The sequence below is a fragment of the Trichosurus vulpecula genome, chromosome 1, assembly GCF_011100635.1.
Source record: "Trichosurus vulpecula isolate mTriVul1 chromosome 1, mTriVul1.pri, whole genome shotgun sequence".
NCBI lineage: Eukaryota > Metazoa > Chordata > Mammalia > Diprotodontia > Phalangeridae > Trichosurus > Trichosurus vulpecula.
In genome coordinates, this window is record NC_050573.1 from 399,062,787 (window position 1) to 399,077,037 (window position 14,251).

The 14,251-nt window shown below is 38.2% G+C and overlaps 1 protein-coding gene across 1 annotated transcript in view; it reads left to right on the forward strand.

The window, feature by feature from the left end:
• TTC23L (tetratricopeptide repeat domain 23 like) overlaps positions 1-14,251 on the forward strand; it is a 48,235-nt gene that overhangs the window by 13,781 nt on the left and 20,203 nt on the right. The window contains exons 4-8 of the mRNA XM_036741101.1: positions 1,033-1,189; positions 2,546-2,674; positions 5,138-5,315; positions 8,980-9,088; positions 10,467-10,594. Of these exons, the coding sequence (XP_036596996.1) occupies positions 1,033-1,189; positions 2,546-2,674; positions 5,138-5,315; positions 8,980-9,088; positions 10,467-10,594 (701 nt within the window). The remainder of the gene's footprint in view (positions 1-1,032; positions 1,190-2,545; positions 2,675-5,137; positions 5,316-8,979; positions 9,089-10,466; positions 10,595-14,251) is intronic.

Consider the following 14,251-nt stretch of genomic DNA (forward strand, 5'->3'; position numbering starts at 1 on the left):
GGACAGGAAAGATCTTCAAATATAAATTGTTATTACAATCTCCCATGCCTAGAATACCCTCTCACCTCATTTCTGGCACCTTTTCTACGAACATGCTCCCATCACCCTTTCATGGCCTGAATTCCTATCCTCTGGCCCCTGTATTTTAATTGGTGGTTGCCTCAACCACTTGATACCTCTAATTCAGGTTCCAGCCAAGCTTTACATTATTCCCCAGACTTCTCATACAAGCACGGAATGACAGAATTTATTTCATTATGGTTCCAGCAATGGGGTAGGGTGGGGAGGAGAGGACATTTTTGGTGTTACATATGTGTGTTAGTTCCCTGTATGTCAAGGATTATCAGACATAGGTGATGTTTTAATAATGAGTGAGAAAGTAACTGATTTTTTAAAAAAGAAACTCATAGTATAGAGAGAACATTTTGAAAAATGGAAGTTTGGAAAGGTTTCCATTGTTAGGTAATTTTGTTCACAAAAATGGTGTGTTTTACCAGGAAAAATGCTCATATTTGCATACTCTAAAAAGACTCGGAAAAAGAATTTTCTGACTTGTTTAAAAATCTTATAAATGAAGAACTGATATAAAATGGAACACTTTCAGATTAGTTTACAAGAATAGATGATTGATATCAGGGAAGAAGGAAATTTGCTAGCCACATTTCAAAAAATAACACTTGTATAATTCCTAGACAAGATTGAAATATGAGTATCATGATTTAATAATTTAATTTAATAATCACCACTAACAATGTATTTCTATTTGGAGCTATGTATTTTTATGTGAGGTATTTTTTCAGCTATGATACATTAAAACCAAGTATTGAAATAAACTGAAATTAGAATAATGTACAAGCATATAATTTATATGGGGGAGGTGCCCAAAGAATGTTTAGTACTCATGTGTAATCAAAAAGTTCAGAGACCACTGCTTTGTGCCTTACTGTAGCTCCTCTCTTGCTCTCAAATAGAAAAAATTAAGATTGGTTTTCTCTTCTTTCCCTTGTTTTCTCTCTCCTACCCCTATCCTAGAACTCCCTGTTCAGGCCAAACAACATGCTGAATCTGCAAAGAATTCCCTACTGACCTGGAAGGGCTCAGCAATCTCAGATGCAGATAAGAAGGAGATCCTTGGCACATTGGTGACATTATACTATACTTTGGGGATGTCAGACCTCATGCAGAACCAATATCCTTTCCTGTCTAGAAGTGTACTTGGAAATCAGCTGGGGGACATAGCATCAAATCAACCACATTACTTCTGTGGGGGCTTTACTTTCGATTGCTCCTCTAAGAACTGCAGATCCAGAGAAGGATAAGAGAACATGGTGGGTTAGGACAGATGGGAGTTTGAATCCCAAAGCCTTCTAGTACTGATCCAAGACTTCAACTTTCCTCAAGCCCTCCATCTTGTCCTCTATTCCAGAATCATTAGAATTATGATCCGGTCACCAAATTAACAGCTTTGAGTCAAGTTGTTACCATGATGAGTCCTTTCCAAGTATATCTGGTTGAAAGTCCTCTGGGTCCTCCTTGCTGTTATGCTGTGTTACATCACGGAGTCCTGACATGGAAACAAGATTAGCTGGGACACTAGGAAGGGTTGATTGGGGAAGGGGGGGTCATTTAAAGGAAGCTTATCATGATATATATCTATATATCTCTATATATATACATATATGTGTGTGTGTATACATATGTATGTATGTACGTATGTATTTTTTGTAAAGTTGTCTCATTTGAAGCCAGAGTTTACAATGAAGTGGACACAAGTCTACTTACACTCAGGGCAAAGTTCCTGTCTCTCTCTTCAAGTGCATGTGACTGGAACCACCATTTAATTGTCCTTAACACTTGCTAGGGACATGAAATATCTAAGATAATCCTGAATTCTGTTACCCTTGGTCCTTTCCCCAGGTCATAACTCCAAGCACACATAATATAAACGACTCTGCTCCCATGAGATGTGCAACCTTCTATTGTACCCTCATCACAGGATCTTTAAAGGGTAGAAAAAGTGAAGGAAATGGAAGGATATTTGGGATTTGGGGGTGATTTTCCTCTACCACCCCCACTCCCCAAAATACTAAAAATATTTGACAGGAGGTAGACTCTTTTTTACTAGAGCTTACTTAGAATCAATAAGGACTTTATTCACCAGCTTGAGATCCCTGCCTTTTATAGCTCATAGAAACTAGTTTGGGGGTAATGAACAATCGTCAGTGCATAATGCAATCCTAAAGGAAACATAAATGGGTTTTTCCCTTAAAGTTTTTGGCTTCCTTTCACTCCACTCTAAGCTCCCACCTGCTAATGCTCATTTTAGGTAACCACCAAAGGAAGCCCAATGCCTTTGCCTGCTAAGGATTTCTTCTCTTAGAGTATATCAGCAGGGAGAATGTCTAGAGAGGCCTGGGAAATGGTCATTTTTAAGGCTTACACTGTTAACCCAATAGACAACTGAAGAGCTTTGTTTGCTTCTCAAATGTTGTACCTAGCTGTGGGATTTGGTTTTTATTCTTTTAATTTTCCTCAACTGTTGCACTGGCAAGGAAGCTTATTACAATCTCCAGAAATCTGAGAAGAGCATGGAGGAACTATGGGAATGTCATGATGGGGCCGCAGTCAGAGACTTAAAAGTCTCTGAGAAAGACCTCATAATTGCTTTGGGCAGGTAAAAACTCGATTTAGAGAAATTCAGGGTTTTTTGATGGGGCCTATATTGCACACAATCATTCCATGCTATTCTTGTGGAGCAAAAATAAAACATTCCTATGATAAGTGAAGAAAGTCCAGTAACCCAGACTTATTTTGGAACAGACCTTTTTCTAAATTATCTTTCTCTTTTGTTATTAAATCAGTACTAGTAGATGAAGAACAAAAATTATAGTCAGATGGTTTAGAACTAGAAGATACGTTATAGGTTGCAATTGGACCTGCTCATCTTTATGCCCTGAGGCCCAAAGAGATGGATTGATCAGGGTCATATAGCTCCAAAATGACAAAGGCAAGATTTGAACTCAGGTCCTCTAATTTCAGTGCGCTTTTCATTATACGACTCCTAGATACTCTCGCCCCCAATTTCCAATGCATTTAATGAAGATGGAAGCTAACACACACTATTACTCAATTTAAGCTAGGCTGTGTATAAAAATGCAGTTCATGACAGGCCACTAGGTGGCACAGTGGATAGAACACTGGCCCTGGAGTCAATAGGACCTGAATTCAAATGTGACCTCAAACACTTACTAGCTGTGTGACCCTAGTCAAGTCACTTAACCGTTTGCCTCCAAAAAAAAAGAAAAAAAATGAAAATACAGTTCATGGAAGAGTGTAAAGGAAGAAGTGGGGCCTGAACATAGTTGAATGAGGAGATTCTCTGAGATTTGTAGATGATTCTCAATGAGAGCAGGACCAACTAGTTTGTCAGATAAAAAGAAGAGAGTTTCTCCTTTCCCCAGATCTTTCATTTATTTTCACATAAATGAAGTAAATGTAGCAACTCTGCCTATTTTCTCCAGGCAAGAGCAAATTAAGGAGAGCTAAGTCAACTGTTAAATTTTGGAAACACTGGAATGCACAGAACTAAATTAAACTGAGCCCAGAGGTGCCTAAACTTTCAGTTGTACATACACTATTGTCACACAGAAAAGTTGATATGATGATCTACTAACAAAAATGATAGCTGATTTTGCCCTCTTTTTTTAAAAAATTAGGAAGAAAAGAATCTCTGCTTGTTTGTAAGACTTGATTGGTAGGATTCTGTGTGTCTGGGTGGCCTTCACTTGCTCTAACGCCTCCCCATGAACCTTTGTAAGCCAACAACATCTAACTCAATTGAGATATGGAGTTTAGAGCTGGAACAAGACAGATGTGTACTTCAGGAAGTTTTAAAATTGTATCCCATTGTGTGTTGCTGTTCCATTCATTTCGGTCATGTCCTACTCTTTGTGACCCCATTTGGGGTTTTCTTGGAAAAGATACTGGAGCGGTTGACATTTCCTTCTCCAGCTCATTTTACAGATGAGGGAACTGAGGTAAACGGAGTTAAGTGACTTGTCCAGGGTCACACAGCTAGTAAGTGTCTGAGGCTGGATTTGAACTCAGGAAGATAAGTCTTTCTGATTCCAAGTCCAGTGTTTTCTCTATCCACTGCATCACCTAGCTGTGTATTACTAGCTTACTGTATGAAGGCTTTGGGCCTACTCAGTAACACACAATACACCTGTGAGCCATGGTGAGTAGACTTGTGTAAAGTTCAGGGGCTAGTTTAGGTTCCTAATTCTTCTAGTTTATAAGTGGGTGACATTGGGCAAATCAGCTAATTTATCTGTGTCAATTTCCTTATCTATAAAATGAAAGAGTTGGGCTTTAATTGCTCTCTAAGTCCCTTGCAGCTCTAAATCCTAAAAAGCTTAGCCACGTTTGTTTTCAAAAATAATATCAAAGGGCTTTTGATGACATGCCTCTTGCCACTGTCCTCAGGTATTACATTTTAGGCATTTAAATACTTTGCCTACCAGTAGTCTCAGTTTCAGTGGGATAGAATAAAGGATCAAATGTGGTAATATATGTAAATTGCTCCCAAACCTAAAAGTGCCATATAAATTCTAGCTATTATCATCAGCTATTAGTAAGAAAGTAAGCTCCTTGAGGATTGGGATTGCTTTGTTTAAAGTGTCAGTGGCTGGGGTAATGCCCTGCACATTAGTAAAATTTAATAAATATATGCCAATGAATAAATAAATAAATATTGAATTGAGTGGGACAGTTAAATTGTGAGAGCCACTTGAGGCTTCTTCATGGCCAGTCAGAGCAGTGCAGCCCTGGAAAGCCTCATTGACTGGGTGGCTCCCGATTTATATAATTTATGTTAAGCTGGGGGAAGTGCTGTGGTTTGGATTGACTGAGGTCTCAGGCCCAGAGTACACCAAAGAGTTGAGCAATAAAGCTTCTGTGTCTTGAGGTCAGTGGTAATTATGCCCCTATAAACAACTTCTGAGCCTTTCCTTATTCTCTCCGGTGGCTCTGTCAGAGGCCATGAACTCTGGACAAACGTGGAACTATAGGGAGCCATTACTTCCCATGGAGCTTCTTAATTTGTGGCATGTGTCTTCCCTCTCTATTTTCTGGGCAGAGCTGCTTTACAACTTCACCGATTGAACTTGTCTGTGAATTACTTTGAAAAGGCAATCACCCATGTTATCTCTTCCAAGGGCGATTCCGCATCAGAACTGATCAGCCTGTATCAGGAAGCTGCACAGGTTGAACAGCTCAGGAAAAACCACGACCGAGCCATTGAACATTTGCTTCAGGTAAGTGAATTGGTTACAACCCTAGGTTCTTACTACTTGGCCTTCATAGCTACAATGCTAAGGAAGCTTGAGACCTGCAAAAGAGTGTGGTATAATCGTCTCTGTTGTGATCATTTGACTGAAGTCCCAAACCTATGAGGGGATGCTTCCATCAGCTTCTCTTTGATTAACTGAATTGAGTGGATGGTTTCACGATGAAACCCAGTATAGAAATGCTACCTGACCAGATTCAGTCTGATTGTAGGGCCATTGATTTTAGAGATGCAAAGGACCTCAGGTACTGTCTAGGTACAGCTTTTCCTTTCACAGATGATGAAATCAAGGCCCAGGGAAGCTAAATGATTTGCCCAAGCTTACATAGGTGGTGTCACAGGCAGGATTTAATCCAAGTCTCATGATTCTAGAATCATAGCTCCAAATGAGATAATATTTGTAAAAGTACATGGCACATGTTGCTCAGTTGTGTCCGACTCTTCATGACCCTGTGGACCATACTCTCTGTGGGGTTTTCTTGATAAAGATGCTGGGTGGTTTGCCATTTCCCTCTCCAGCAGATTAAGGCAGAGGTTAAATGACTTGCCCAGGGTATGTAGCTAGTGAGCGTCTGAGGTCAAATTTGAACTCTGGTCTTTCTGATTCCAGGCCCTGTGGCCTGTAGCCTGGAGCACTGAGCCACCCAGCTGCCCACAGCACATAGCAGGTTTTATATAAATGCTTATTTCCTTCCCCCCCTTCTATTATATCATATTTTCTCCTATCTAATAAGAAACAGAAGTCTCTATTACATTCTCTTGTCTCCAGGAAGCTAGAAGGCAGGTTTGTACCTTCCCAAAAGCGAGAGTAATTGGTAACAACTGAATTTAAATTTGTAGCAAATGGAAAACGTTTAAAATACTAAGTCATAATAATTTGGTGTGGTTCCATCACTTAACCTTTAATCCTAGAGGCTGGTCACATTTCTAGGTTTAAGGATATGAATGATAAGTGTTTATAGAGTTAACTAATTTGACCACGTTCCAGGAAAAACAAAACCTTGGAAGGAACAATGAGACTTCCCCATGAGAAAAGTTTAGGGAACTTTTACATATTCACTACCTGGTAGATTACATTTAACCTCCCCCCCCCCCAGATTTTCTAGTACCTTAAGAGGGGATAGGGGGTTTCTATGTTGTTGTTGAGTTGTTTCAGTTGTGTCTGACTCTTCATGACCCCATTTGAAGTTTTCTTGACAGAGATACTGGAGTGGTTTGCCATTTCCTTCTCTAGCTCATTTTACAGATGAGGAAACTGAGGCAAACAGGGTTGAGTGACTTGCCCAGGGTCACACAGCTAGTAAGTGTCTGAGGCCTGATTTGGACTCAGGAAGATGAGTCTTCCTGGCTTCAGGCCTGGTACTCTATCCACTGTGCCACCTAGCTGTGGTTTCTAGGCAGTTAGAAAGTTCCACAACTGTAGAGGGATAGCTTCCCAGCTCTCCAGTTCCATTTAGCTGCTAACAGTTAGACTACCTTTTATACAGAAATATTTACTTCAAAAGGTGTAATCACAAACATACAAACTTATTCCCTCAGCACATGAAAGGCATAATCTTTCCCTACCACCACCACCACCACCATCACCACCATCTGAGCTCTGGGAAGGGGAAGAGGATTAGGTTCATAGTTTATATAAATATGTATACACACATATACAACACATACATACATACTATATATATATGTCATATATATATAAAAGGAGGGGAAAGGAGGGAGTATTTATTAAGGCATGGTGCTAAGCATTCTACAAATATTATCTCGTTTGATCCTCACAACAAACCTGGGAGGTAGGGGTTCTGATTATCCTCATTTTACAATTGAGGGCAACTGAGTAAAGTGACTTTCCCCAAGGTCACACAGCTAATAAGTGTCTGAGGCTGGATTTGAACTCAGGTCTTCCTGACCCAGTGCTCTTATCTACTGCACCATTTAGCTACCTCTCAATCATCTCATGATGTTAATATTTGTAATAAGGTAATGACTATTTTCTTGACCAAAGGCTCTCATTGATGTCTTACCACTAGTTCTGGGAAGGGTTTCTGTGCTTGGTTTTGTTTTTGATGGTGACGAATGTGAACAGGTAGGATAGGTTATCCTAGCCTGAGAACATTTTGGCTAATCAAGTAGCTCATGGTCCAAAAAAGTTCATAAGTAATTAAAATCAGTCAATGCACAAGAATTTAGTGATTACCTACTATGTATAAGAATAGTAGTTAACACTGGTAGGGATCCCTGGGTGCTTGTGCTGGGACCCTAATTCTAACATTTCTCCTTAGCCTCTGCCTGGGTGCCTGTGCCTGGACCCTAATTCCAAAATCACATCCAGTTTGAAAGTCACATCTCTCCCTAGTCTCAGAACACTATCCCTAGCAGTTTCTCTCTAGCAAAACAGAATAGCAAGCCCTAGTAAAATGCTCCTGATACAGTGGACAGCTGCATCTATAGAATTTATTGGTCTGACTCCCTGTGTATGTGCAAAATTGGCTGTGCACTGGGCCATAACAATATTTACTACTTACTGATCTTACTGATATGTATTCTAGACATAGTCAAATGTATAGCCTCTTACATTCATCCTGACATTGATGGAAGCAGCCTGGATATTTCCAGTTGGCCTTGACCATTAGTTGACTTCGTGAAGTTTCAAGGCTGATACCACACCTCCAGGTAGCGCGCACCTCCCCCCCCCCACCCTGCGCTCTTTCCCACTGAACTCTTGGTAAGATACCTGCCCAGTAGATACAAAAAGAGCATGTTCCTTTAAGAACTGACCACCCCTTAACCACTCCCTAATCCCACCCTAAAACACCTAATTGATATATTTGGCACATGTTTCACCCAAAAATCTCCTATAAAAACTTTTCCTGCACCCCTGTAAGTTTGCAGTTTCCCTAAGAACTCTTGCCTGCTGAAAAGCGTAATAAATCTTTGCCACCTTGACTTGAAGAATACTTGAAATTGTGAATTCACACCATTTGGCCCGACCCTCTCCAGCACTTGGGTCCTTGAGGGGACTCCCCCTCAACTACCTTGTCTGGGAACTCCAGTCTTGGGGTTCCTGGACCTTGTCTCCCCAACCCTCAACAATATCATGTTTAGCTTGTGCTGGGCATTCAGCAGATAATTGGTTGGTTGAATGAATGCTCATCATTCTTAGGCTTTGTGAGGGATAAATACAGGGAGTGATCTTAAGGAATTTATAGACTCACTGGGACTATAAAGACAAGTACATGCAATAGCTAGAGAGCATTGAGAAACATTCAGCAGGGAATCTATTCTCAGTTGTGGGAACACCATCAATGGGGACTAAGGCTATTTGCAGAGAGCTTAGAAACAGAGAAGTCCCATAGCAATGAACACAATTGGAATTCAGGGAATGGAGAGATCATTGTGGTATTTTTGCTAACTATAATAGTCTTAGGCTGCTTTTCACTTTTGGTGGGATTGGATTAAGAAGGTTTGCTTTTTTCTTTAATTCTTCAAACCATTACTTTGTCCCTCTTAGTAGGATTAGTTAAGCCAAAAGTCTAGACTATATTCTTATTATAGGTTTTATTAAAATTTAAAAAAAATAATATGGAAACACTTTCTTGGGTGTTTTCCTTTTTATTTCCTTTTTATTCCAGGCTCATTCTATCTGCGTGGCTTCATACAAAGAACTCAGTGCTGAAGCTGCTAAGACAGGTTTCTTGCTAGCTAAAGCTTATGCCACATCTGGAGAGCCACAACACAGGGGTATGTAGGTGAGATGGGTTTATATTTAGCATAATTTCCCAAATATAGCACAACCATTAAGTTAAGAGGAGAGTACTCACCTTTTGGAAAAGCTCCTTCTTATAAACATGCGCATATTACATTTGGTTACAAATAATATTTAAGGCAGGTTAAGGACAGAGGTTTAGACAGGTATTATTGTATACAAACAACATTTGCCAAGGAAATCAGATGAAATATCATATAAGAAGGAAAGCAGTAAGTAGTTGAATTTAAGCATATCTTTAAAATACTTGAATCTCGAACTTGAACAAAATTATTGTCATTTTTGTGTTGCTGAAACCGCAAGCACTATTTATTCAGACATAGCAATAATGGCATTTGGTAATGCATACATTACAAGCAAAAAATGTCTGTAGGAATGAAAAATCACCTTAGGTATTATTACTCCTTACATATTCTAAATCTTTGGTTTCTATTCTTTTTATTTCCTTAGGCATTCAGCAACACTCACCAAAATAATCAGATTGTCAATGTGAGATAATTTAGTTCTGCACAGCTGTGAATTTTATGTTGGAGAGGGAAAGTAGATCAAGGAGTTTGGTGACAAAAATTAAATATACTGTGTTTTCTAGCCCTACACTGTAAGCTAATCCAAAGTATTTGCTTTTCCCTGGTTCCCTGGACCAACAAGAAATAGTATCACTCACAAATGGGAGAGGGAATACACTTATAGTAGCTAAACTCCATCTGGACTTGTAGTTTTTAAAAATAATAAATTAGACTTTGTAAAGAACGTTGTTTTTTAAGTCAGTGGAAAAGACACCTTTATATTTTTGCTATTTATTTTAGTAGACATACTTGAGGATGGAGGGTAAAATAAATTTTTCACCCTTTGAAAATCCCTGGATAAAGTTTTCCAGTGATCCGCTCTCTTCCTTCATTTTCATGCACTCACACTAGTATGTACTATGTAAATTTGTCTATGTTGTGTTCACTGTCTTTTATTATTCTGTGGAACTTATTATTGCATTCATTAATAGTGGGTATTTGTGTCTAGATATTTTTTTAAAAAAAATTCATCTGTAGAGTTGGGTGATTTCAACTTTTCATATCATGAAAATATGGTAGGTAATTTTATTTTAGGTCTAAACTGAAGCCAGAATTGTCCCTTTCCAATAATCCTAGATGATAGTTTAATATCTTTACTACTCAAAGTTAACTTTATTTAAAGGATTAGACTCTTAACACTTAAGAATTCCACATACCTGTGCTGTGATGGACCACTGGCTTATGAGAATCCCCATGTATGAGTTTTCTTTGTAGTAAAAATCTGATGTCATTGTGTCATGAAGCCTGGACTGAAATCTGCCCAAACAATTGTTCTGTTTCTTTTCAGATGCTGCTGAACTGTATTTTACAAGCAGCCTCAAGGCATACCAGGCTTCGCTGGGCCCTGATAATTATCATACAATGTGTGCCACTGAGGAATTCAGCAAATGGCTTCTCCAAATTGGAGAAAAACAGGTAATCATGAAAGAGCAGTTATAGGTCTTGATCTTTCTAGGATTTACTCTTACTAGGATCTTGAAATTTTAGAGGTGGAAGGGAGTGGTGGTGGTGGGTGGCAGAAGGGGAGAACCTTTTAATTATTTATCACCATTATCCACTTCAGCTGTTACAATGCATTCAATAACCTAGAGTTGTAGGGCTGAAAGGGGACCTCTAAGGAACATCTGCACCAACCCCACCCCCATTATTTTACAGAGGCCAAAGGAGGTTGAAAGACTCACTTCCAAGTCACATACAGCTGGTTACTATCAGAACCATAATCGTGGTCTGCTGTGTTCTCTCTGTCATTCAGACAATCTTCTGGGTGACATGTAATCTGAGGAATACTAGGAAGTTTCTCTTTGCTCAAAAATATCTCTACTGAAATCAACCTTAAAAACTAATCTTTTGGAGGGGGTGTTAAGTGGGTTTTCTCTTTTAAAATGCGGGAGAGTTGATTCACACTATTAGTCATCCCCACTTTAGTTAAATCTCTGTATCTCTGAAATAATCTGTCCCAAGAGAAGGGCAGTTGGATTGAAGGGTGGGGCCAATGAAGGAAGGAGGAGGTCTAAGTAATTTCCAAATGTGGAGTGATTCTGAGTAGGCAGAGCAGGCCTGACTGAGACCTCTAGGAGTCTTTAGAAAGCTAGAAGGCAGCTTGCATTGAGTATCTGAAAAACAAAGGAGAGAGAATAACAAGGAGAAAGGCATAGAAAGGAAAGTGACACCAAGGATCTACCTACCCCACATTTTTGTTGGAGCTTGAAGCAATAGATTAGTGGGGAAGCATATAGTATGAACAAAATCCATATATCCACTTTTCTTTCCAGTAAATCTTTCTCCATCTTCTTCAGGGCTCTTTTTTTAGGTGGAGATGACAGTCTGTACAGTAAATTGCTATTTTGCAAGTTTCCTCTAAATCCTAACCAGGGCAAAAGTCAAGAGCTATGGTAGTGAGCCTTTAATGTCAGATGGAGATAATGGCATAACATGGCATAGAGGTTCTACAGGATCTTTTCAGGTGGATAAGAGAATTACAGACTTAGAAGAGCATGAATTCCTTGCAGTAAAGTCACTTGATAAATGTTTTTTTTTAAATTGAATTGAAAGATAAACCTCAAAACCTATATAGATCCTTGGTACCCTTCTATGGGTAAAAGGCAGTATGGTGCCTCTTTTTCTGTTACTCGTTAAAATCTTGACAGTAAAACAGTGAGACTATAATTCGTAATAAGTGTCAGATGATCTTCACATAGGCATATTTTAAAATTCCTTGGGCAGTCTTTAAAATTTTGATTTTTATTCTTTTAATGACATTATCAACTAAGTTTTAATAATTAGGGAGAATGTAAGACATCCTTCAGTGATGTGGCAAACATATTTGGTTAGCACACCCGTTTTATGATTTGTTTGAAGTTAATAACACACAGGGTCATTGAACAGAATTTTATCTGTGGCTGCATTTATCAAGAAGTTTTGTATGATTATAACATGCTTGAAAGGGACTCCTTTTTTTTAAGGCTTTCTTTTGCCCTAACAAGTCAAATGCCTTTTTTTTTTTTAAATTAACAATCAACGGCAGAATGCATTTTGTATTCTCTTCACCTTACTAGTCAACTGTGTGAATGTAAAGATGGTGGTCCATTGTAGAGATTTGCAAAAGCCTTCCTGTTCCCAACCTCATTTCAGTCCAGAAGAATGCAAATTCCATGAAGGCAGGGATCATTTTTTTTTTAAGTAAGTCTTTGTATCCTCAGTGACTAGCATGAATTTCTTGCAATATAGTCACTTGATAAATGTTGTTTTTTAATTGAATTGAAAGATAAATGTCAAAACCCATATAGATCATTTATTAAGATTTTATGAAGATGACAAAAGTAGCCAAGTGGGCCATTAGTTATTAATGCTTTCCTCAACCATTTGTTTTTGACCATATTTCGCCCCCCCCTTTCCATTCTTTTGTTATCTTCCTCTCATGAGATTCCTATAAAACCATCCTTCAGTGCTTTCGAGGGAATGTTGCCTCTCCTGTGGATTTCCTTGGTGTTTACTTGATTTGGTCCAACTGCTTTTCTTTATCTGGTCTTTAATGTTAGTTCAGCTTCCTTCTCTGGTACATGGGGGGACTGAGGTTTTAGGCTCCACATAGCATGGCTTCTTTGTTACTGAAATGAAAGTAGATCTTTATAAAACCATTGACCAATTTCTTTCTTTTTTTCTATTTGTTGTCTTCCTCCTGGTTTCATCTATTGATGATCCTGGGATGGTGTGGTTCATTTGGGTCTATTTATATAGTCTCCCAACATGAAAACTTGGTCATTTTGATGTTTGCTTTTTCTAATGAAGTGATATGGTAGTAGTTTTCTGCCATACTTTGTATTATTTTACAAGTGAATTTGTTTTCTAAACCAGTGTAGCCTTTGACTTCCTTGTCACTCTGGAAAGGAGATAAAGTGTTTGCTATTATTAAATGTTTACAGGAAATAGTAATAATCATATAAATAACTTCGCCTTTTTTCATTTCCTTTTTTTCCATTAATGGCTTGTTTGAATAAGTCAGGTTGAATCTATAAAATTATGTACAATTTTCTGCCTTTAGCATCTGTCCTAATATGCTATTGACTTTGGCCTTTGCTGTAGTTTTGACAGCACACAGATGACTGATTCTAATTTTATTCCCTCATCAGTTAACAAGTCATTTCCTGTGAAGATATAGTCAGTTTTATTTTTTAATGATGATGATTGGTGCTCACCATGCCTTTCCCTGCCCAGCTATCTTCAGATAAAAATATTCATAGATGTGGAGTTTCTCAGTCATCTACAAGGCTTTGGGCTATTTTGTTTCTCAAACAAATTCTCTGAGCCAAATTTTCCAACATACTTTTTATAATTCTTGCCAGTCCTCACCTTCTCATTGTGAAGTCACCATACATCAAAAATTATATGTTGACTTAGGAAGATCTTTTCATATTTTTAATAGAATTTTTCTACTTCTTCATTCTCTATAGCATATCAGATTCAAGTATAAGAATTTTTTAAGTGTTCCTAAAACCCAGTACATAAACTACAGTCATCTCATGGTAATTTTTTTCTTGCCACAAGCACTGAAAGACAAAATAGTCAAATGTGAAGTCACCATACATCAAAAAATATATGTTGACTTAGGAAGATCTTTTCATATTTTTAATAGAATTTTTCTACTTCTTCATTCTCTATAGCATATCAGATTCAAGTATAAGAATTTTTTAAGTGTTTCTAAAACCCAGTACATAAACTACAGTCATCTCATGGTAATTTTTTTCTTGCCACAAGCACTGAAAGACAAAATAGTCAAATGTCTTTATGATGGTGCTTTAGAGAATATGATGAAACCAATGGTGACAAGTCCTTTATTTACTTCTCCAAGAAAAACCTGTGATCCAGTCTTCCATTTAACTGTATCTTTCTTTTGATTAGATTACTTGCAAGAACATTAATGTGGTTCAGTTCTTCCAATAATATAGCAATTTTTTGACCTTTAGAAAAAGATTTCATATTTAGAATGCCTATTACAGTAAAATTCTATCATTTTGGTCCTCTTCGAGAATGAAGGACAACAACCAACCGTTGAATCCAGGCTCAGCTTTTCTA